Below are 23,771 nucleotides of genomic sequence, written 5' to 3'. Positions count from 1 at the left end.
TGGAATATCGTGCAGCAAAAAATTAAAATCATGAGGGTGTAACAGTCTTGTTACTCTTTACATGTTTTGCTAACATTAAATATATAAAAATACGTTAAAGAAGGTGGGTTTGGTGGTTGCTGCTTGGATTAGGTTAGGAAAGAAAAGAAGATCTGTCCATTGGTAAAACAGCAAGTCAGTAGTTGCAGCAGTTTCAAACAAGAATCTTCTTTGAGAAATCTTTCCGGTAGTCTTTTTCTCTCTGTAGTTCCTAAAGGGAGTTTTTATGGGTTTTTTCCTTCTCACAATTCTTCCCTGTGTCTCTGGGTTTTCTTTTGCTTAAAGCCAGCCGGGAACATGATGTACTTGCCTGTTGTTCCTCCTATTTCCTTACTTTGAAGATACTTCCTCTAAAACCTGCTTCAGGATTTCTTGAAGGATGAGATAGAGACACCAATATAGCTTTTCTCCCTTTTTGGCCTTCCTGGTGTTGAAGCCCTGAGAATTGCTTATGCTCAGAGTTTGGTGTGTGTCCAGCGGCGATGTGTGATTACACCAGAAACAGAAGGAAAAAACAAGTTTGGATATGTTTATAGAAGGTAATTATCATCGCAGAGGAAAAAGACAATGATGCATTGAGCTCTCTGAATGACTTGGCGTGGAGTCAATTTTTAATCTGTTTTGTTGGGCACTTCCCTTTCCCTGCTCGTGTCTTTCATGAGCATCTTACATGTCCACGAGTGAAAGGAATTCCTGCTCCCAGGAGGACGTGCTCAGGGGAGAGGGAGCACAGGGGAACTGGGAATACCTGGGACCTGCGGGCGGCAGAGGTCACCAGGCTCAGGGTGTTAGCACCAGGAAATCAGGAATGCCTTTCCAGGGAGCACAGCTGCTGTCAGTGATGCTGCAGGGGCAGGGTGAGGCTGGCAGTCCCATTCCAGGCAGTCCCATTCCAACAGGGAGCTGCCGGTGTGTGCCGGAGCTCCTGGTCGGTCCCAGTCTGCCAAGCCTGAGCTCCCTCCCTGAGAGGAAGAGAAAAGCCACTTTCTCAGTCTCTGACCAGAATGCTTGATAAGGCTCCGTGTCAAAAAGGGCAAGATTGGGCTCACAGCAATTATGGCAGAGGCATACTGGTTTCCTTGACAACCAGATTGAGGATTCTTTGTGATTTATTATTTACCACTTCAAACTCTCATTCTCTGATTTAATTAGGGAGAGGGATTTCCATAAGTCCCCTCTCTGCCAAATTTGAATGCCCCCCCCAATATTGCTGTGACTGGCTGCACCTATCCCACGTTGGTGTTTGGAATTTTAGGCAGGTTGCTCAGAACTGCAGTTCAATGGATATTATGTCGGGTAGTGACTCGTTAATCTGCACTTACTAGCAGGGATAAACAGACCTCCTGACCTTCTCCCCCGTCTCCCCAGGTTTTTCAGAGGCAAGGGACTGCAACAAGTGATACTTTTCAATTGTCATTAGAGCCCTGGGAAAGATAAAGTGGTATCTGCAAGTGCCAGTTTCCCTTGCTTGGGCAATTCACATTATTTTCTCCTTGAAGGCTTTATTAGCAAAATACATCAGCCACTGTTGTGTAAACAAAGAGTGTATTTTGATATTTGGGCTTTTACTACTGCCAGTGGGATAGCTGTTTGAAACAGAAAACTTATCCTAAAATGTGGCTAAGGATGGGGAGTACAACTAGTCTGTTCTAACATCACTTGTATTTCAAATATGTATTTCCCTTGTTTATAAAGCATTGACTGAGTTGTGATCTACAGCACCTGGTCTAAATTTAGTAATTCGGAATAGAATTTTGAACACAACAGTATAATAGAGATTTTTATTCAAATGTCACTGGCAAATTTGAATCATTATATATCAAGACTGAAACTGGGTCCTCCAAAGGGCATTTTTTCTTAAAGTACTTTCCTGGGTTGCATATTTTTTTATTTCGTATTCAGCATGAGGAGTCTGCTGCATTTAATAAAATAAAATGAAGGTCATAGAAGATCACTAGTTTTCCCATAATGTGTCTCAGTAGATGACTGGAAAAAAAGGTAGTGTTTGAAATGGGTTGAGGATCTCCCGTGCAGACTCTATAGAAAATTTGTGTCATTTTTTAATTACAGGGAGGATTTCTTTTCTTAATTGTGTTTATTTCACTACATATAGTCTCTCAGCTGCGCCACCTCGGTTTTAATTTCAAAAGTGTATACACATTTTGTCATCTCCACCTCAGGGAGTTCCTGAAATGAGTCGAAAGGTGTTGCTCTTCCCATGGTGGGGCTGAACGTGGAGCTCATTGAGTCAATAAAAAGACAGTGACCTAAACACTCCTGTGAGTCCTGGCTCCCTCGTGCCCCAGTGCCCCATCAGGCTGCTGAGGGAAGCTGGCTGCTGGAGACACTTCTTTAAAATGGAGTAGCCTAATGAAGCTCATTAAATGCCTTTTTCATTAGAACAAGAATATTGAGTGTCCAGGTTAAATTCTAAAAAATCTGTCCTGCACTCATCGAGGTTAATGACAAAGCTCCCAACGATATTAGCGATGCAGGATGAGAACTTAATTGAGGTAATTAAGATTCTGCTTACCTAAAATTCCCTATTATTTTCAAGTAGATAAAATATTACAAAATTGCTGCTGTGAACAGTTGTATAATGTTGGATCTCAACACATCCTTCAGAGATGACAGCAATTCAGTGGGAGATAATACTGTTTCTGTATTTTGCATTTGAGTCATGCAGTACCCTTGTAAGCTCCTAGAGGCTTATGTATGTGAAAACCATTGTGGAAAATAGGGTTCTTTTTGGTTTTGGAGCTCAAACACTGCCTTTATTGTATATTTAAGGATAACATGGGCCATACCTTGCTGAATCAGAGCGAGGATCTGGAGTTCAAAGTCAGCAGTGGCAGAGATGGCCCTGCAGTAGTAGCTGGTATTGTATAAGTTGCAGAGAACAATTTCATTAAATGCAGTTTGCTTTGTGGTGCTGCAGACTCACACAGTCATTGTTTGGACCAAAAAGAAATGCAGTTTGCTTACTGAGTAGAATAGATGAGATATCCAGCTTTAGTGCCTTCCAGGGAGTCCAAAGCCTGTGTTATAAATGATTATGTCAGGATGCCTAATTTAAATAGTTACCCTAACACCTGCTCATTCCTGCCTTCTTTGGACACCCCTAACCTTCTCCTTCCCCCCTTGGCATCCCCAGCAGATTATCAACTCCCTCCTCAATTAGGCTCCATAATGGCTGCTTTGATCCTGCTCCCAGCTCGCTCTGGAAATCTCCTTGCTTGGGAAGGCTGAGGCTGTGGGAGCACAGCGAGGGATGTGATGGGATGGGCAGGGGAGGGACCCAGGGGGACATGGGCAGCATCCCCTGGGACTGGCACATCCCCCCCATCTGCCTGTGCCCCTGAAGGATGGATCAGCACAACACGGGGCTCTCAGTGGCAGAGAGTTGTTTTAGTTGGTGTGGTAAAGAGTAGAGCAGTGAGATCTTCACTGCACAGCTGTCTCCTCCTGGAATATCTGCCTTGGATGCGTAGGGAAAGATTTCTTTAAGAGGAAGCTGTGACCTGGGACACTGAGGCACCATGCAAAAGACATTAATTACTGAGGAAATTGCCTTCCACACCTGTAGTAACAGTGCAGCACTTCTGTCTTGCTGGTTATTGAGTTTATACTTGAGCACCTAACTGATTTTTTTCCCGTGGTTTTGTGCTTTTCTAGCCCTTTATTATGGGTTGTATTAAGATCAATGAACAGCTTTGGAAGCACAGTCTTTGAGCTGTTAGATGTGTGCTTCTAAATTGGAGTAATCAGCAAATGAAAAGTTTTCCTTTCTGTGTTGTGTTAGTGTCTATTCATCCCTTTTGTTACTTCCTAATGTAAATAGTATTAAATATGGAACTTTTATCACATAATTATGGAAAATTGTTTCCTTTCTCTCTTAGTACTCAGAGATTTCAGGGATCCTGATTTTTCATTTATTTCATTTGAGCATTCATTAGCTAGTTCTCAGAAGCTGAGAGCCTTGCCATACACGTTGTGACAACTGGTGAGGGAGACAGACAAATTCCAGGACTGAAGATCAGAATTCAAACACAGAAGCCCTGAATTTGAGTCCAGGTGGAATTTAACAATCCTGTCCCTTCATCTCCCTTGTCTTTCATTTTGCAATGATACACAGTTCCTTTATAGGTGATGAGCAGCAGTTTGACAGGGTAGAAAAGGTGCATGCTTCTCTTATTTACTCTGGAAATGGGACCTGTGTTGCCATTCTTACTCCCTGCTGCCCAGGGAGCATGTTAGAACTGTGTATCTTCCTCAGTTATTTATAAAAGTGAAATAATTTTCCTTTCTTCATGCAATTTATTTTTCAGAGGATGCTCTCAAGCATCTGTGTAGGATTATTCCGTGGTTCACAGAATGTGCCAGAACCTTAAGTATGTTGTAAAAACTGTGTCATGTATCCCTCTCCTCTCTATAATAGTCTTTCAGAAATCCACAAATATTTCACAAAAGGTAAGGTCAGGAAGAAAACCTTTCACTCTGGCAGGTATTTTCCAAGATTGCTTGCTCCTCTTGTCTCATATCTCTTTATGGGAACAGTTAAAGTGATGGCACGTTTACCTTGAGGTCCATTCATCACCTGGCTCTCCTTGTTTTCAGAAGGCATGACTGTGGATTTTGGTTCAGCAGTTTCAGCTGCAGGATCTCGAGCCTTTATGTTTCCACTGGTTCTTCTTGCTGCTCCTGAGTCCTCTGCAACGTTTCAGAAGCTGAATGAGAATGCTGAATGAGAGGGGGTTGCTGTGCTATTTGCATACTCATAAGCACTCCTTAAGCAGCTTGCCCTCATTAAAATTAACCGCATCATTTTTCCACTGTAAATTATACTGTGACAATTGACTCCACCCATCATTTTATTGAAACAAAAGAGAGTATATGAACTCTTATATTGTTTCTTGATTCCATTTGTAATGAATATATAATTCTGTTTGTAAACAAGAAAGTGCCCCCTTTGCAATTTTACAGCTGTGATCTAAAATATTGCCATATGATAGCAATTGTACAATAATTAAATCTGTGGTAATTTTTTAGCACTAGGGCTGTATCTGGTGTTTTAAACTCTGGCACTCATATAATAGCATTTTCTTTAAAATGAGCCAGAATTATTGGGTACTTTAGTGAGATGAAATGTTTTCCCTCCTTACATAGGGTAGGCTATAGCCAATTTAAGAAGGCAATGTACACAGGACACCAGGGGTTATTACTGGCACCCAGCATGTCACCTGCTGGCATGATTTGACTTCCACCAATGCACATATTCCCAGGGAAATTATACGACTCTTCATGGCTTCTATCAACCTCTGAGGTGACAAGGCTTTGGGATTCTTAGTGATGGGAATAAAAACCTATTTCTTCTGTCAGCTGGTCACTCTGAGTACTGCTGATGGAAGTTCCTCTTTCTTCCTCTTCCTCTGCCCCTCCTCAGCACATGGTTTCCAATCCATGATTGAGATAACTGGAAATAAAAATTGTTGTCAAAATACATTTTTGTAGAAAATAAAAGAATATTTATTTTTATTCTACTCCCTGTATCCTGTGCTGAGGAAGTAATTCAATGGGAAATCCTGTTGACACAACATTTCTGACACATCAGCCTTTGTGTGTCTTACCTCCCTCTCTCGGAGGTTGTTTCTGATTCAGAAGCTTCTCCTTCCTGACAGGTGGTGTGCTCAGAGAGTTCACAGTGGGTAAACTGGAGATAACCTCCAGGAGGGGGGTTTGCAAAGACCAGGGGACTTACTTGCCTTGAGAAGCGTTGAAGATGCAATGTATTTAATGGCGAGAAAGAAAAGGGTAGAGTGCTTTCTGTGGGCTGGCAGAGGATCAAGTGTGTGTGATGTGAAGGAAAAAAGGAAGGAGATTCTTGCAGCCTGAGAACAGACATCTGGCTGGCAAAAGAAAAGAAATATCATTGACAGATGAATGCTGTTTTATACTGGGATAATTTTAGATCAAGAGGGCAAAGTCTTGCTCTCATGCATACAGCTCCCACTGAAAGGGATGGGAAAGGTGCATGCAGATGAGAATAAAATGTGGTTCTAAGTGAGAACTGAAGAACACGTATTTTTATATTAGATATTTAGACTTTCATGTTTAGATCATGTGATTTCCATCTGCCATATGTAGGCTCTGCTAAAATGCTGCCAGGAACCAGGCTCTGGTTTGGTGACTTTCATTAAAGGAATTAGTGGTTTCTCTCCAGTTTCAGTGTGGCTGGATTCAAAGTGCAGAAGCCCATTTTCACAGTTTAGCATTAATTAGCACTCTAATGGCAGCCTCAGCAGGCAGGTGAAGGATTAAATGGGCATGAAGACCAAACTGTCTCTTTTCCCTTAGTGGAGATTCTTTCCAGATGGGGTTGGGACTGTGTGGGATGTGTGCATGGCTGGTCTGTGTGTTCTGGCTGATTGCAGGACTGTGTCTGCAGGTCTGTCCATGGAGCTCTCATCCCTCTCCTCTTTCCTCTCCTGCTATTTAGTGCACACACGCACACACACACGCACACACACACACACACACACACACACAAAAACAGAGTCCAAAAAAACCCTTTAATTGTGCCACCTCAGAGACACATCCTTGCCCTTCTGAATGAGGGGTGAGAGCTGTTTGGGAGGATTCCCCTGAGCTCCTTGGCAGCCGTGCAGGGAGGGACTGATGCTGTCAGATGGGAAGGCTGAGTGCTGGGAGTGCTGCTGCTCACTTGAGGTTTTGCTGAATCATTCAGCAGGGCGCAGAAAGTAGGTAAGCCCTGGCTCTTTTTTTTTCTTTTGCTGAAGAGAGCCTCATAGGGTTATTTTTGAGAATTGCACGGAGGCTGGAAAACGTAGAAGGAAAATTGTAATGAGTTTCAGTGAACCTGGAAGGCAGGACCCGTCCTGGTGTGAGTCAGAGGGTGTAACTCTGGCTCCTCTCCTGAATTTCATTAAGCAGACATACGTACTTTATGTTTATGCATACTGAATATTAAGCATACAATTACAGAAAATTACTTGCAGATGTAATTCTGCTGCTTGCACTGAATCTTGAAAAACATTAAAGTTTGACAGAGATTTTTAAAATTTTAATTTTTTAAAAGACTATATCATGTTCAAATAAAATGTAAAAAATATTTCTAAAAAGCCTTCATTAGATACTTAAGATTTTTAAAAGCTTTTATTGATAGCAATTCGTATTTCTAGTCTGTAAGAGGTAGGCTTCCAGATTTTAGTCAAGTAATTAAAATATGAAATGTCTGAGAAACAGAATTCTAGAAAGCAGTGTTAAGAGTCACCCCTCACAGCTCATTTATTCAGTGAAAAAGTTGCTTTGCCTCCATGTAATTTAAATGGTCAAGTCTGTTCCTTTGGACTCTGTGCCTCTTTGTTAAAGTTCAGGTAATGAGACACTTCCATGTACCTTGTTTTGCATTAATCCCATTTTTATGAATGAGTTTGCAGTAAAGGAGGAAGATGTCTCTCACTAGAAAATAGATTTCCCTCGCTAAATAATCCCTTTTCTCTCGGTGTCCCCTCCTTCCAGCATCTAAATTGCCAAGAATGGGTACATACATAAAATGGCAGAGAATATTTTTGCAGTGATTGCTTCCTGTGCAGTGTGACCCCGAGTGAACAGAGGGGTTTGTGTGCTGGGCTGGCTTGTGGGGCTGCCCTGAAAGAGGAGCTGTGAACTCCAGACCTCTGGGCAGTGTCAGCAGCTCTTACTGTGCCAGTGTAACCTCTTAATAGACATGCTTGCCAGAGTGACTTCTTTCCTTCAAAGATAGGATGAGAAAGCACAGTTGTCATTTAGATTGCCTCTGTCCTTGTAGTAGTTGGTAGTGATCTGTTGACCAGGATTGGATAATTTAAAAGCTGTTTAACAAAATAACATGCTTGTCTGTGTGAAATACATACAGTGCTGAGAGACGGGGAGAAAAGTCTCCTCCGACAGAGTTCATGGGATTCTTTAGAAACTGCAGGATGCTGAGGCTTGTCTGTGGAATTGTAAAAGCTTTGCAGGGCCCATGTTGAGCATTTGCATGATTTTCAGATGGCAGAGTGTGTTCAGCTGTCTCCCTGCACCCTCCCGTGTGTGCACGCATGCACTTCGCTGGAGAGGGAGGGAATTCTCAGCACAGTTTTCGTCGGGCTTTGCATTTGTTAAATATATATTATTGAAATGCTGCCCGGGATGCATCACTTCATCTTGTGTAGAACTTAAATCATCACGTTGCATGATATGGTAAAATAGAAGAGATTGTGAAAGAGACAACTGTAAACATTCTGCTTGAAAAGATGTGCTCTTTTCAAAAGACCTTTCTGTTACAGCCAAATAACACAAGAAGCAATATTTCCTTGCTCACAGAGACATATATATATATTTATTTCTGTAGAGATTTGTTTTGGATTCTCAGTTCTTCAAGTATCTGCATTTTTGAAAAAATTTTGTATTTCCATGTTGACTTTCTCTATGCTTTAACTTTTAATCAAAGGTTCCTTGCTTCTGATGTTGAGTACTGATGTTAGCCTGTTTACATTGCACTATTTTTCCTCTGTATGGGGTGAACATTCAAGTGTGGTGGTGCCTTTTTGCTTTTATCTACCAAACTTAGCACGCTCTCTTATTATTGACAGCTCAGAAAGATGGTATGCAAGTGGGCAGGATGCTGTGAATTATTAACTTTTCTTTGCACTTTGACAAATTTAGGTTATCCTTGTAAAGACAAATAGTTTCTCTGGAGGAACCAAGACAGTAGAATGGTAAATAAGGCATTGCAAACTCGAGTTAAAAATTTTTAGCCAAATGTGAATTTACCATATTTCTGAAACGTGATTCTGAGTTACAGTCCTTGCATAGAGCTTGTATTTTTTATTTGATATACTAAAATATCAGAGGAAAGGTATTTGTTTGTGATGTTTCCTTTCATTTTGTTTTTCTACGTACATTGATCAATAAAGCATTAAAGAATGTATATTACCACTAAAAACCCCCTCTACCTTTTTTCCTCGGAAACCCGATTTTGCAAAAGCAGTTTATTTTCTCCTCTCAGTAAAGAGCCTGCACTCAACTAATCTGTAGGCAGATATGGAGTGCAGGAAACATATGTTTGCCAGGAAGCTTTTCTATAATCAAAATGGTCAGCAGGACAGAAACAATGCTTTTTCTCATTAGATATTAATCTTCTTCCATTTTTGAAAAAAAAACCAACAAACAAAACCAGTCACATCCAACAGTGATTAATGTACACAAAGAGTGAATCAGAGACAGCATATGGTGCATGTGGTAAGAGACTCAGTCAGTGTTTGGGTTGTGCTGGAAGTCCCAGCCCAAGCCCCAGGAAGGTCTTTGCAGCTGGGAAGCTGTTGTGTGTCTGGGTGGCAGCAGCAGGAGCCCTGCCAGCCGGGGCACAGCTTGCCTTGAAACCTTTAGCAGGAAGAGGGGGAACGTTGATTTCGGCTGCCAAACAAAATAGGTTTGTTCCAGGTACAGTGTGGCAAGAGCAGGTTGAGTGCAGGTTGGTTAGAAAATGCAGTGCTGAGAACACTCACGGGGAATTGCATTGGAGATCCAAAGTTAGTGGTGACAACATCCATTATTGGCAGAGCCACACACTTGAGCCTGAGAAACTCTGGAATGATGCTGAAGCATTCACATGGCGGTTGCTCAGACTTCCATCCTGTGGCAGTGCATCTGTTTATCGGGAATTATCTCCTGAATGTAAATGAATTTCAGTCCTAAGTCATTGCACCTGTTGCCAAGAGGTATTTATTCCAATCACTTGCCTAAAGCACGGGGAGTTATTGCTTGACGTTTTATAGCTCCAAAAGAAGCTGTCGTTTCAAAATCATTTGTTCAGAGAGGAGAAAATGGAGCAAAACAGTTCATTTTACCCTAAGCACTGCTATTTGGCAGTATTCACATTTGCACGGCACAAAGCTGCAATATTGATTTTTCGCTCACAGGGCCTCCCACAAGTTCTTTCTTCGATTGTCAGGATTGCAAGATGGATTGAATTACACTTTGCTTGTTGATACACTTATTTTTTCTTTGGTGATAGGAGAAAATTACAAATAAAGCTTCAGCATAAAGATCACAGCAGCTCTGCCAGTGGACTTTAAATTTATTTATTTTATTTAGTTAAAATTCTTTCTGCGCCATAGAGATTCCTTAGAGCAGCATTCCCACCTAGCATACACTGCGTTGTTTTGCTTTATTGCTTTTTGCTTTTGCAATGTAACACCTACATTGCAATCTCAGGTGTGTCCTCTGTTGCCTGTGAAGTGATCTAACCTTGCTCTAGTATTTTTTATGTTTGTTCTAATACAGAAGTTCTAATACAGAACTTCTCACGGATGCCTGCAGGGGGAAAAATTGCAGGATAAAACACATTCATAGTCCTTATAGTGGTTGCCATAGATGATGAAATAAGATTTGCAGGCAGCTGATTTCTTTGTAGCAAGCTGCAGAGGTCTCGTGTTTGAATTCAGGATGCTTCCTGGCAGAAGTGGAGCCTGTGCTGCAGGATCCGTGAGGTCGGTGCCCGTCACAGGGAGCTCGGTGTGGCACGTGCTGCAGCTGTGCCCTGCCCACCCTGCCCCTACCCTCCTGCCCTGGTCAGACACCCCTTTGGGCAGCTGCAGGAGCTGCTCCCCTCCTTGCTGATGGAAACCCAAGGAGTCTGGGAGCAGTGGGCTCCCCGGCCAGGCCGTGGTGGTGCCACACGTGGTGAGTGCAGGAGATGCGGGCACCAGTGCTGCCAGCTGGAGGAGTGAGGTTATTGTGGACAGCACTAGAGCTGACAGGAGGGGGGATGCAGCAATGGCAGTGACTAGTGGCATTACATTTGGTCCCCCCGTGGCTGTCACAGTGGTCACTGATCAGAGGAGCTGCTGTGTGCCCATGGTGGGGGGCTCTGCTGTGCCCTCCCTGTGCCCACCTCACGCCCTCGCTGAGCCAGGAGCAGCCTCTGCCTTCCTCGTATTAATTTGCTGCATGGGAGGAACTTGGAGGGTGTAAATGTGATGGATTCGTGTTTCAGCTCTTCCCAGCTTTCAGCTCGTGACACTTCAGCAAGCCTCTAATAATAGTGTGTGTTATTGCTCGTGGCATGTGTGGCTGAACTGGTGGCCAGGAGTGAGCTGGGGATGGCACTTGGTGCTTTCCCAGCTCCCCCATCAGCAAACCCTGAAACGTACTGGCAGGGTAACGGGGCTGCTTTCACCTAGGAGAGGATCCCACAGAATATTAGGTAAAGGCAGAGCTGGTCACTGTGCTCTTGCCTTTTGCTTCCCCCATGCCAGGGGAATCCACGGCCAGTGCAGGAGCTGCTCCTTCTGGAACTCACCGGTTCTTCTAAAGTGGGGTCACACCAGCCCCTTGTGTCAGATCATACACAAGGGGTACAAAGCCTGGTACTGGTGCCAGGGGAAGGCAGGGACATGCAGGTACTGGAGGGGTGGATGGGGGGATTGGCTCTATCTGGCGTGATAGTTATAAAAAACTTTATTTTTGCAGCCCAAACAGATAATCATCTTCATACGGTAGGAGTTTTAATCCACAGATCATTAATTCAATAGAAAAAGTGACAGCCTCTGGTCCGTGTGAAAATTTCCTATCAAAGGGTTATCTCAAGTTGTCTTGTGGGTTTTTTAGATCTTATTTCCCTGCCTCTTCTAAGAAAAGTTTATTTTCTTTGCCTTCAAAACACCGTAGAGCTCCAACTTTCCATATATAGGAGCTGTTCCTCTGTGCTGTCACAACTGGTCTCCAACAGCCTGCACTGAAATATTAATGGCCTTGTGCTACTGTGTTACAAAGACATTTTTAAAAAATAGGAAATATCTATAATTCTAGTAAAAATTTAGGAAGGATTTACTATTTTAAAGAAATAGGATTTTGGCACTACCATGTTACCCAGCTTGTCTTCCAAAAGGCAGTAATGCACACAGATTTGTAAGAAACAGGAATACTCTGATAATAATCCATCAGTAACTGTGTACAAGAAACTGTAGTATACAGATAGTTTTTCTTCTGATGTAATATATTTTTTGCATAAAGAAATGTCTCTAAAAGACTAAACACGTGGATGAATAGCTGAACCTTGTTTTGTTTCTAAAGTATTTTGTGCTGCTTCACTAGGGAAGTTATTTATTTTTAGAAATTCTCTTATGTAGAAAAAGCATTTTAAAAATGAGAATTCTGTGAAACACATGTATCATTTTTGGGAGGGGGAGATATTGTTCAAATCTGCAATTTGTGGTACTAGTCACTGCTATATTTTTTCAAAATCTTTTCTTTATGTGGTTTGATTTATGTAAAAGACATGGTGAGGGGCACTGAAGTTCAACCAGGTAAAGTATCAGCATGTCTGTTGTATCAAGTCACAAAATAGCTAAGCAAAAGTAACCAACTCTTCCTGGAGAGAGTGAGACGCAAAGTAAGAAAGACTAATGAAGTTGGAAGTTGGAACTATGGCTTTAGTTTTTTTTGTGGTTGTTTTGTTTTCTTTTTTTTAAAATCACTTCTGCAAATCCTGCCTGCTCTGCTGCCTTCAGACACAGCCTGCCTGACTGTGCCCAAGGAGTGGAGACAGGAGCAGAGAGAAAAGAGGTGGGCAGTGGAACGTGCAGTGTAGTCATGCAGACAGGCTCCACTGCCTGCCTGCACCAGGATTAGAAGCAGTGACAAGGAACTTCCTCCTTTCCCAGATTAAGGACCCAGCAGTGATGCAGGGATGTGACAGTTCCATGAAAGATGCTCCACTTGGTGTGGTGCCAGGTCAAACCGCGTAAGGGTGCCCTGCCTTCAGCACACTGGTGGAGTCAGTGCTGGTGTGACAGAAAGGGAGGAGTCCAGTGCCATTTATCCTTTGGGTTCAATCCCCTTTCCCCCTTTCTCCCCCTCCTTAGGTTTCAGCCGGGCAGCACTCCCGTTTGGTTTGGTGAGGAGGGAGCTCTCCTGCGAAGGTTACTCCATCGACCTGCGGTGCCCGGGCAGCGATGTCATCATGATAGAGAGTGCCAACTACGGGCGGACAGACGACAAGATCTGTGATGCTGACCCCTTCCAGATGGAGAACACGGAATGCTTCCTGCCAGACGCCTACAAGATTATGACACAAAGGTAAAAATACACAGAACATGTTGAGGACCGGAGAGGAGAAATGCCTGAATTAATAGAGAGACTTATGTACTGTAGAACTACTGTATCCTGAAGGAAGTGTTGAGTTGCAGTTGCCACTTTGCTATTCAGGTAGTATTATTTCTATCTAATAATATTAAAAGGAAATGTATACTGCCAGTTGCAATAAGAAGGGTTGGTTTTTTTTTTTCCTCATTTTGTGAGCAAAGGTTAAAAGGCAGGAAGATAACTGCAAAGAGAATAAAACAGTTCACTTATTTGGAGATTCCTTATCTCCTTGTCTTTCAGGTGGTCAGACAACCCTCAGAATGGTACCAAATGGCTACTGCATTTTTCAGTAAATGAAGTAAATCACTGCTGTAGTTCCCACCCAAAAATGCAACCAGTGGAAAATGTCAGAATGATTGCCTGGCAGGATGATTATATGTCATTGTACGCGTGTGTATAAGCATACATGTGCACATAAGCACAAGTTACATTCTCTCAGTGACAGCAGTTGTCATTCAAAGACAGGAGAACCAACAGAACCAATTTAGGTAGGGAAAGACTTCTCAGATCATCAAATCCAACCATTAGCCAAGCACTGCCAAGTCCACCTCTAAACCATGTCCCCAGGTGCCAGTAAAAGTATTTTTAGTACAAAGGGTGCATCAGAGCTCAGACTCACAGACAGTCCTGTGCTAAAGGCCATGTGCAGGCAGCAGTCACCTCGTGCTGACAGTTGTGGAAATGTCAGCACAAATCAGTCCCTGGCACTGCTGCTGCCTTAAACTGCAAGCCTGGAGAAGTTCAGCCTTGGTGGGAAGTTTTCCTCCCAGTGCATTTTTTCCTAGGGTGAGGAATCTGAACGAAAAGGAGATGGGAATAACCTGGGAGCTTTCTGTGCATGTACACAGATGTGTCAAGGGAAGTATGCAGGTTGTCCTGTGTGCTGTGCTTCGTTTTCTCTGCTCTGTTTGGACCTCAGAACACTCAGTAACACAGAGTCACCTCTTCAAATAATCTTCCATTTCAATTCACCAATTCACTCAAGTTGTCGTGAGTGGGACTCTTAGAATTTTTTATTATTTTTATGTGAATATGTGGATGTTTTCTACTTCTGTAGTCAGATATTTCAGACTTCAATTTCAAATGCTGGAGGTAAATTAAGGATATCAGGCCTTTTATTCTTCTTCAGTGTTGAACCTGTGGCTTGTTCTGTGATCAGTAGGGAAAGGCTCCATTGCTACATTAGTAAAAAGGTAATATAACTTCTTTAAATCATGTTTGAATTATCTTCTTGTGGTTCTACTTCGTAGTTGTTAATTAGATCAAGCCAGATTTCCATTGAGACTGCAGCAGCAGTGTCATCATCCTCTAATCTGTCAACTCCCTTTGAAACCACCTTCAATTGCTTTTGTAAATGTAGTGCCTCTCTGTAGACTTCCTTGTTGTGTAAAATGCATGTTGTGTTTTGATCAAAGTCTTCCTGATGTTCACTGCAAATATACAGATTAAGGTAGTCAGAGACAAATACAGAGGCACAATCTTGCTTGAAGTGACATCAGACTGTTACTGGAAAGCTGAAATTTCAATCCTTCCCTTTCAGTTAATCAACTCTAAGGTTATGATAGCAGAGAGTATTTTTGAACATCCCCCATCTTCTACTCTTATGCTTTATTCAACATTAAAAGGAAGCTGTGATCACATGTAGGACATTGGTTCAGATTATCTATGCTCAGAGAGTTTTTCATTTTTGTTCTCTTTTTTTTTTGTCTGAGCAAATGGCAAAGATCATTTGACACTTTGCTTTCTATTTTTGTCTGGCATTTTTAGCAATTTGCAAGTTTGCTTTCATAGTTTTCTTTCTCAGAACCTGTCATTAAGTAGAAAAGCTGTTTCTTGTCTTGCTTAATCTTTTCCAAAATTGCTCAATTTGTGCTGTATTGCAAGCATAGGAGAATGTTGCAAATTTCTTATGAAATATTAGAAGTTCTTGTATCTCATTTATTTATAACTACATTGGTGATCATAATTTTTTGTTGTCTAAGCAAACTTTTGTTTGGTGCTCAGCACATGTCCTTGATCTGATGTATAAAAGTAACACATCAGCTGTATTTTAATGGCAGCAATTGCATAGAAAAATCTCACCTGAAGGACTAGCAGATTCATTGATTTTCCTTTTTTTTTAACTGATAGAAAGAAAAAAAAAACATTTGGTGACAGGGAAAGCTTTTCTTCCCTGCCTTTATAAATAAGCAGCAATAGTTTCTCTGTTGCTACTTAATCTTACAGTGTTTACTTTTAAGGACTAATGACATGTTTTTGTCAAGTCAGCCGTGTCACCACTGCATTTGACCACTCAATTCAGTTTAGACGTGCAGTTAAATGTAGTTCCACGGCAATTATTAAATACTCATCATTCACTTGCAACATCACTCCACAGCTTTTGCACAGCAACTCCATTTACTGCAATTACAAGGTGAAAACAGTGGCTTAATGAGATCAATGCTGTGAAATCTGAAGATTGAAAAATAAGATGAGGTTTCCAGTTTAACACAAAGCCATGTAATCACGTGCCCTGCTCCCCTTCCAGAGAATTTGAGATACTGGCACACACTTTGCCAGTGCCCACTGATGCATCAGCTCCTCTTTCTCAGGGTGAGCTGCTACTTAATCTTTTCTCCTTCACCCTTTTCTTTCCTTTCAGGAGTTCTTTCAAAAGATTTTTAGCTTAATGCTTTCCTGGGAAACCTGACTGGAACACTAATGACTTCATTACTTTTCTTTTACTTTTGTAAAGTAGTTATTAAATTTTCGGTCCCTGATTGAAATTACATCCCAATTATTCCAGAATAAAGTCTTCCAGATGTATTTAGGTTCTATGTAAACTTCAGACTGGCATGGTTAAAATTAAAGCTTTGAAGAAAGAGACTAGACCTTTAGAAAATCCTTCTCCTCTTTCACACTTGTCTGATAATTAACCCCAGTGTTTGCATACCGTCAGGTTTGAGAGATCCTACCACGTGCTGAAGTTCAGTAGAGAAATAAGCTTATTTCTAGAATATTTGGTGAGCAAGTAGCATAAGTGAGTGGCAGAGGACCCACGTTTCAGGCACTTAGATCTTAAAATAATCAGACTCCTCGGTGCTCCACTGTCCTTTAGCAGGGACAAATCTCTGTTTCCTTTTCATTTAAAACGAAATTAAATGAACAGGGAAGCAGAAGATGCAAAGCAGCCTGAGGAAATTGCTCTGGCTGCTTGCTCATAAAGTGCATTTGTGTGGCTGCAGCAGAAACTGTCACGGAACTTTGAAGTCGATCAGGGTAACTAGTCCTGCTCTTTGTGGGCATGGCAGGGATTTGGCAGTGAACAGGATAAAATTGCCCTGTGCCCTGGCCTTAGATCCTGTCCGTGGCAGGCAGAGTGCAGGTGGGTCGTGGGAGCTGTGTACAAAAATCCTGCGTGGTCATCAAGAGTTTCTGCCTCCAGTGCCAACTGCAAAGGACAACAGGTTTTTGTTAGGACAGGCACTGAAGGGTTACGTAGATACCACAAAGTGTCAGCCTTTCTGTTTTATTAACTTAAAATAATAACAGATATTTAAAAGTGCTTGTAAATACATAATTAAAATTCATTTCAAATCGAAGGCCTATAGTGTATGTCGTTTTATAGTGGAATGATAAGATGCTAAGATGGATTTTTGCATGCTACCACCTTTATTTTAAATTTAAAATAGTGGTTATTTAGTAGGAATCATTTTTCCTAGTCCTAAATTTTTTGTTTGGCAAAAGTTCATGTTTATTTATTATTGTTATTTGTTGTCACAGTTGGACATGATAACTATCTTTATAGTTCCAGGACAGTGCAATTAGATCTTTTTTTTTTTTTTTTACCTGCAAATTTTAAATCTTGATAAATACCATATTTAAAAAATGTCAGGTCTCTTCCAATCTGTACACTTTATTTTTTGAACAGCTTCTAGTTATAGCTATTGTTGGGACTAGTAGAAAATTATTGTTTTGTATTTAAAGAAAATACAGTCTATTCACTCTTAATCTATGAAATCATTTACCTAGATGCAAAATTCAAGCATTTACTCTTGACAGTCAAATTAATGTTAACTTCATAAAGAAAACATTGTTCCCCTCCTAACAGAGGCTAAAATACCTTGAATTTTTAATTTTTTTTAAATGCTCTGATACCAAGAGTATAGTTGTAAACATTAAAAAGAAGAAAATGCAAAATGTTTAAACTTCCTTTACAAGCCATGTGAACATCCACATTAGAAAAAAGTAATCTCACAGTTGGTATATTGAGTTTATTTTTGAGCTGCAACAGAAAGGCAGTTGCATCAATTCTGCACTGAAATGGCCTTTAAATTATATTTTCATCTATTTATACTATAATTGTAGCTTTATGTGAACTTTACATTTTTACTAAACGTAATAAATCACTATCATTTTGCTTTTTAAATATGCACCAACAAAGCAAGCCTCATTTTCATAGGTAACGTTAAATATAAAAATGCATCAGGTATAATAGATGAAATTAGGGAACTGTAATTTTTTCAAATACCCTTCCCTTTTAAACCATTGTTGCAGAAAAGGATTAAAAGAGGAATAAATCCTCTTCAGCAGTGTTTGCTTTTCCTGTGGCACGTCCCCTGTCCTATCTGTAGCCCAGGCCACACATGTACCTTCAGTTACTCTGTCTGTGGTGACCCCAGGGAGCAGTTCTTGTTTGGGTTTTTGTTACCACCAACTTCCCTCCCATGGCAATGCTCTTAACCTGCCCTGTCCATCACCCCTCTGCCAGACAGCTGCACTGAAGCGGGGGTCTCCAGAATGTCAGGGCGTGCCTCCTGCCCCACAGGGTGATCAGGGGAAGCTGGAGGAAGCAGCATCATATCCATTCCTTCTCCCAGGACTGATTTTTTTCTTAATCCATCCCATGGGAGGTTGAGAGAAGGGAGGCATTCATTCTTTTCCACCTAGTCATATATCCAAGAAATACATAATTTTGAAAAGCCCTGTATGTAAATGAGTCAGACATTTTTGAAAGAAAACAACTTGAGTTCCATTCTGAAGAAGACCCATCTTTTGGACCCTCTTTCCTGTTCCTGCTTGTCGGGTCCTCAGAGAAGTTCTGTCACACCTCAGTAGTGTCCTTCCAAGTAAAAACAAGTTTGGTCTGTTCCATAATGTCAGTGAATGAAGAAAATCTTCCACAGACTCCAGGCTTGGGTGGACAGTGGGTAAGATGCCCCGTGATGATTCTCACTCATGGGAGCAAAAAGGTGTGCCCACAAGCAGGCAAAACCTGCTGTGGGGTCACCTGAATTCCAGCCTTTGCAAGACTTCCATAAAAAGCATTTCAGTACCTCCTTCAAAACAGTTCCCTCAGCCAGGGCCCAGGGTTGATTCCGTGTTTCAGGTTTGCATTTCGTGGTGTGACCTACAACCTTTCCACGGGTGGGTTTTCCCTGCTGCCACTCAAACAGCCTGTGACTGAGAGGATGGCACACTGCACTGCGGGGTCTGCCAGGCTTAGGCAAGGGCTCTGCTGACCCCTGCTGCCATCCTTGCTTTTTCCTTTCCTTCTCCTCCTGCAGCCGAAGGTTGCCTCTCTTTGCTAGTGTGGTGAAAAGCGTCTCCCAATAAAAGGGGCACCTTGTCTTTTTCTGCTCTCTGGTGATGAAGAGCTTGCCTGTCTGTTCTTTTTGTGTCAGGGAGATCCCAGTGCTGATGACAGGGTAGCCCAGGCTGTAGTGGATGGGTACACTCTGTGGCAGTGATGCTGATCTCACATGGTTACCAGGTCCTTCCTTTGCTTTGGGGTGCCAGTGCTTTCTGTTCCAGCTGCCTGACAACTGCTTCACAAAACATTTACCAAACAAGATTATCAACATTAGATAGCTTTTTGTAAGCACCCTTTTAAATGAAGACGTCTAATCTGGAACAGACATAGGTTTTAGTACAGCAGCCAGCCCTGTGAGTATTTAGATGCAGCAGAAGCTTAAAATGCTCTTTATTTTTGAAACCGAGCTTTTCACAATACCGAGCCATGGCCAGATTGATTTTTGTTTTGTTTTGTTTTCTGTGTGTTAGTCACAAGACTTTGTTATGACTCAAATATAAAGAAAAAAGCAGAAATACATGTAGCCTGTTTTCATGAACAAGGCATAATCACAGAGCCTGGAATTTTCGTGGAGCATACTGCTGAAAACAGGAATACCCGTGACTGAGAAGAACCTTATCAGGCATTGTACATTTTCACTATCATTAATTCTTAATAGGAAAGTAGTAGGTCTAGTCTTACTCATTAAAAATAGGGGGTTTTATTAATGGGGTTGTTCTATCATGGCATTACTTAGTAAATTAAATACAAATCCTCATATTATGAGGTACTGAGCAGTCAGGTGAGGGGAAATAGCTGTCAGTGGTACTTGATCATCTTTTTGCAGCATGTTCTATTTTAATTTTCTGCAGAAGAAATTACATTGCACACGTGCAAGCACATAACACACAGGCATGTGGATGTAGTCATGACATTGGACAAGCTACAAAGGAAACAACAAAAGGATCATTCATACCAACTAATGACATTTAAAATTTAGATTTAGTTTACTTCAAGAAAGATGGGATTCATTATTTTACTAGGGTGTAGCTTGATATTCTGTATAGTGTTTTCATATCTTGTATTCAAGCTGTTCTCTTCCTTTATTTTAGCAAAACCACCATCAAATTCTTTTTAAGTCAGCACATATCTTATCTGGAGGATCATATATACATACTCATCAGCCTTGCCTTGCTATTCATGGGTGAAAATAAATGTGACTATACATATGTATACATAAAATTTTAAATATTATGTGCTGTTGCTTGTATATTTGAGCATCATATAAAATACATCAGCCTGTGATTTTCACGTGGGCTTTTTGTGCTTGCTGAAATGGGCTCTGCCAGGTGTGCACACTGTTTAGCCCACAGTTAATCAGGTGCTCTGTGTTTTGGGTCTCTAATTACCTATCTTGGTAGTTTGCTAACGTTTGGTAACTTGACTGAGACAACATTGCTGAACCTTCAGCACCTTTCAGTTGAATGTTGTGTCCTCTTGGATGAGCTCGTATGGATTTTACACAGTTTTCATATTTCTAGTCTAGGCAATATAAGTTCCCGGGTCAGTTGCACTCAGAACTCTGTTGTTGAAAAATTGTGATTTACTTATATGTTGCCGTGCCAAATTTAGTTCATATAGAATAATAATGTAATAGTTGAAACCTGTTAATTCCTCCAACCCCCCTATATCCTCTATAATACTTAGCCAAAACAGCTGCATTATCTGATAAGTTGATTTAGGACTTTATACATGTGTTCATATAGCCATTTATCTCAGGCCTTGCTGAGGAGACCTTTTATTAAGCTGTGATGACTGCTGAATATGAAATGTAACCAAGATTATTTTTTTATTCAAATATAATTTAAATATTCATCAAAGAGGAGTTATGCTTGAAACTGACAGAGACTATTAACATCAAAAAATATAATTAACTGCACTGGGTATCATGAAGCAGAGTTAGCCAAATAGCCGAGAGGTCTAATTGCTCTGGAGTCTGAGCAGCAATAGTTTTATTTTATACTGTTGCTGTGGAATTAATAGTGATGTGGTTTCCTGTGCGAGGCAATTAAAAGCTGCCTGTTAAGGTTCATTGCACTATAGGAAATCTGTTGAATATCACTTAGTAAACAGAACTGACGTGGAAAAGGTACGTGAAGATGGGCAGAGCAGGGTGTAGATCGTAAATTAGGAGAGATTAATACGAATTTAATATATGTAAGTAAATTATGGGTCCTTTTTAGCGTTAAAAGTCAGCAGTAGCCATGAAAGTGTAAAGTTTTCATTAGTAACACAAATGAATTGGAATTTAAAGATTATTACAGTGAAGATGTTTAATTCAGAGGAAAGGAGTAGAAGAGTAACGTGGGTTTAAAAATGAAAAACTAGCTACAGAGCAGTATAGAAATGAGCAGATCTCATATTCTGTAATTTTCCTTCTGCCACGGAATAATCTCCTACTTAAAATAAAAAGAACCTTCTGACCTTTGTGGCTCAATTAAGCTTTTAGTTGAATTCAACAAGAAAATCTTCTTTATTGAATCCCATAGATTCTGCCTGTGCCCAGGGTATACAGTCTAAAAAGGGGTGGCCATATTCATGGCATTTTGACATTAATGAGGTTGCTAAAAAGGAAGAGTTTAAGGATCAAAGATACAATCAATAGCGGTATTTTACAACATTTCTTTTTTTCTCTCTCTAATAGTAAAATTGCAATCTAATTGCTTAATAAATGGGCCATGATTACTGAAAAACACAGATAATTTCCCTCTTTGCATTTTACCTTCTTCATAATGCAGAACAATAATTAGCAAAAGTACTACTGCGGCAAATAAAAGAGGTCTCTTTATTTTTTTCCCTTGCTGTAATAGCTGTGAATGAAAGGACTTTGCCTGTGTGCCCCTTAGTTTAGTGTGGCAGTCAACTCGTGGGGTTTTTGAAGGAGCAATCTCAAAAACCACCGTCACAGCGGTACAATAAAACCAAAGGAAGGCTTCAGGTAGCACTGCTGTTTTCTCTGCAGATTGGCTGCCTGTCTCATCCATTATTGAGCTGCTCCCCCTGTTTATCTCAGTGACATCGGAGTGCGTGCCACTTCCTCAGCACAGCTCTGCCTTTGCCGCTTCACAGCACAGTGCCTTGTACTCCCAGGCTGGCACACGGTGTTAGCAGATATTTAAAGCACTTCAGCTTAACATTTTATAGGTCATGATGAACTGAGCCTATAAAACAAGTTACTGCAATGAAGTTAATGCAGTCTTAAGAGTGTTACACAGACCGAACGCTGGGTATTCAGGATATTTTTAGCCCTCTGTAGACACATCAGTGGGAAGGAAAGGTTCTTACCACGAGCAGTTCTTTCCATGTCAAACCTGCTTTATAATACCCTTGCAGCACAGAAGCTCTACTACAAATTTACTATGGAGAACTTTTTTTTTCAGGTTTACCCAATAATACGATAGCTGTAGGAACCTTTGCATTTCAATGTCTTCTAGTCCATACATGCACACACACCCCAACACACACATACCCATACACAGACATACACATACACACACATACCCATACACACACACACATACACATGCAAAGCAGAAAAAAAAAAAAGAAAAGAAATGAGGCAGCAAAATCATATCATTGGGCAAGCTGTCTTGACCAAAGTCATGCAGTTCAAACACCTTGGAGGAAGAAGTCTTACTCCTCCTTAATGACACCAGGCTGTATAATGTTTCATCTGGCAGGATCTATATTTTGCTGATGTAAGTGCAAAGGTGTCTAAATGCCTTTCTTAGTAGTAGTCTGTGATCTTAAACCTTACCTTGCTTCTTGTGATATATACATATATGATGAAGGAGCAATTTGGAATTGTATTTAATACACACCTTTTTGCAGCACTGTAAAATAGTTGCTTCACCATAACTCAAGAGTTTGTGCTCTGTCTATTAAGTATTTTCATTTAGGCTGAGTCGTAAGTGTAGCAATAAAGTGACAGTTCTGAAGCCATAATCTTTCCCTGTTTACAGAATTTCTTAGCAGCATTGAGCTCAACTGTACTGTTACTCTCATGAAGCTGTAGGTGTTTTCTCATCTAGGATGCAGCAGCAGTGATATTACTCTCAGTATATTATTCTGGTGCCAGCATCACTGGTGGGTATGAAAAACATAATTTACTTTGTGTATTTAGCTTTCTTGGATAATTTTGCTGCCTTTGTGGCAGAGATACAGCAAAAGAACACCTCCTGGAGTTGCACTTAAAACAGGAGCACTTTGGGTAACGTGCCGTAGACAGAACATATATGAGTTAGAGCTCAGTTATCATGAATGCCATCAGCAATGCCTTGTTGCTTTCTTATCAGCCACTTCCTGCTGTCAGCCCAGTGCTTATTTCAATAGTAAAGGATTTGCATCAAATGTAACACAGTGTTCTGTGTGGCTGACATGCGGTTTTTAATTGTGCAGGCACATGAGACTCCTTCAGTGGCAGGCAGTTTGATAAAAGGATTAGATCATGAATATTTTTGACACAATTAAAGATTATCTGTGCATTGACAGAGTCAAGCCAGTGAGTTTTCTGATCTGTGTTTTACGGTGGTGAATCTGCTGGACTTGGGTAAAAAACAACTGCAGCACAGGCAGGATTTTTGCAGATGTGGAAATAAGGGAATGGAAGGAGTCCCCTAAACTCTGTTGGACTTAAAACTGGAAGTTCCAGGAACGATGGAGTGCACAGCTCACATCAGTAACTTAATCCCTTACCTTCAAATTGCAAAGAAGAAAGTGGGATTGTGCCTTCCAAGTTAGAACAGGATACTTTTGCAGGGGAAGTCCTATACCTGGAAGCCCTGCAAGCTTTCCAGATGATAATTAGATCCAGACATTGCTGTGGGTAATGAATAACAGTGCTTTTGTGACAAGCATTCCTCTCAGAAGAAAAGAAAGTACTTGTAGTGAGGACTCTCAGACACATTTTAATAGGAAATGACACCACTGTTAC

General features: G+C 41.0%; 1 protein-coding gene across 19 annotated transcripts in view; it reads left to right on the top strand.

Moving 5' to 3' along the window:
* Positions 1 to 23,771, top strand: part of ADGRL2 (adhesion G protein-coupled receptor L2) — a 373,303-nt gene that overhangs the window by 290,590 nt on the left and 58,942 nt on the right. For all 19 annotated transcript variants that reach the window (XM_051795993.1, XM_051795994.1, XM_051795997.1 and 16 more), the window contains one exon: positions 12,948 to 13,161. In XM_051795993.1, coding sequence (XP_051651953.1) covers positions 12,948 to 13,161 — 214 coding nt within the window. The remainder of the gene's footprint in view (positions 1 to 12,947; positions 13,162 to 23,771) is intronic.

The sequence above is a fragment of the Manacus candei genome, unplaced genomic scaffold (genome assembly GCF_025592945.1).
Source record: "Manacus candei isolate 608988 ecotype Guabito, Panama unplaced genomic scaffold, ASM2559294v1 h1tg000044l, whole genome shotgun sequence".
Classification (NCBI taxonomy): Eukaryota; Metazoa; Chordata; class Aves; order Passeriformes; family Pipridae; genus Manacus; species Manacus candei.
Note: the sequence above shows the minus strand (reverse complement) of the source record. Positions and strands in the feature narration are given on the sequence as shown.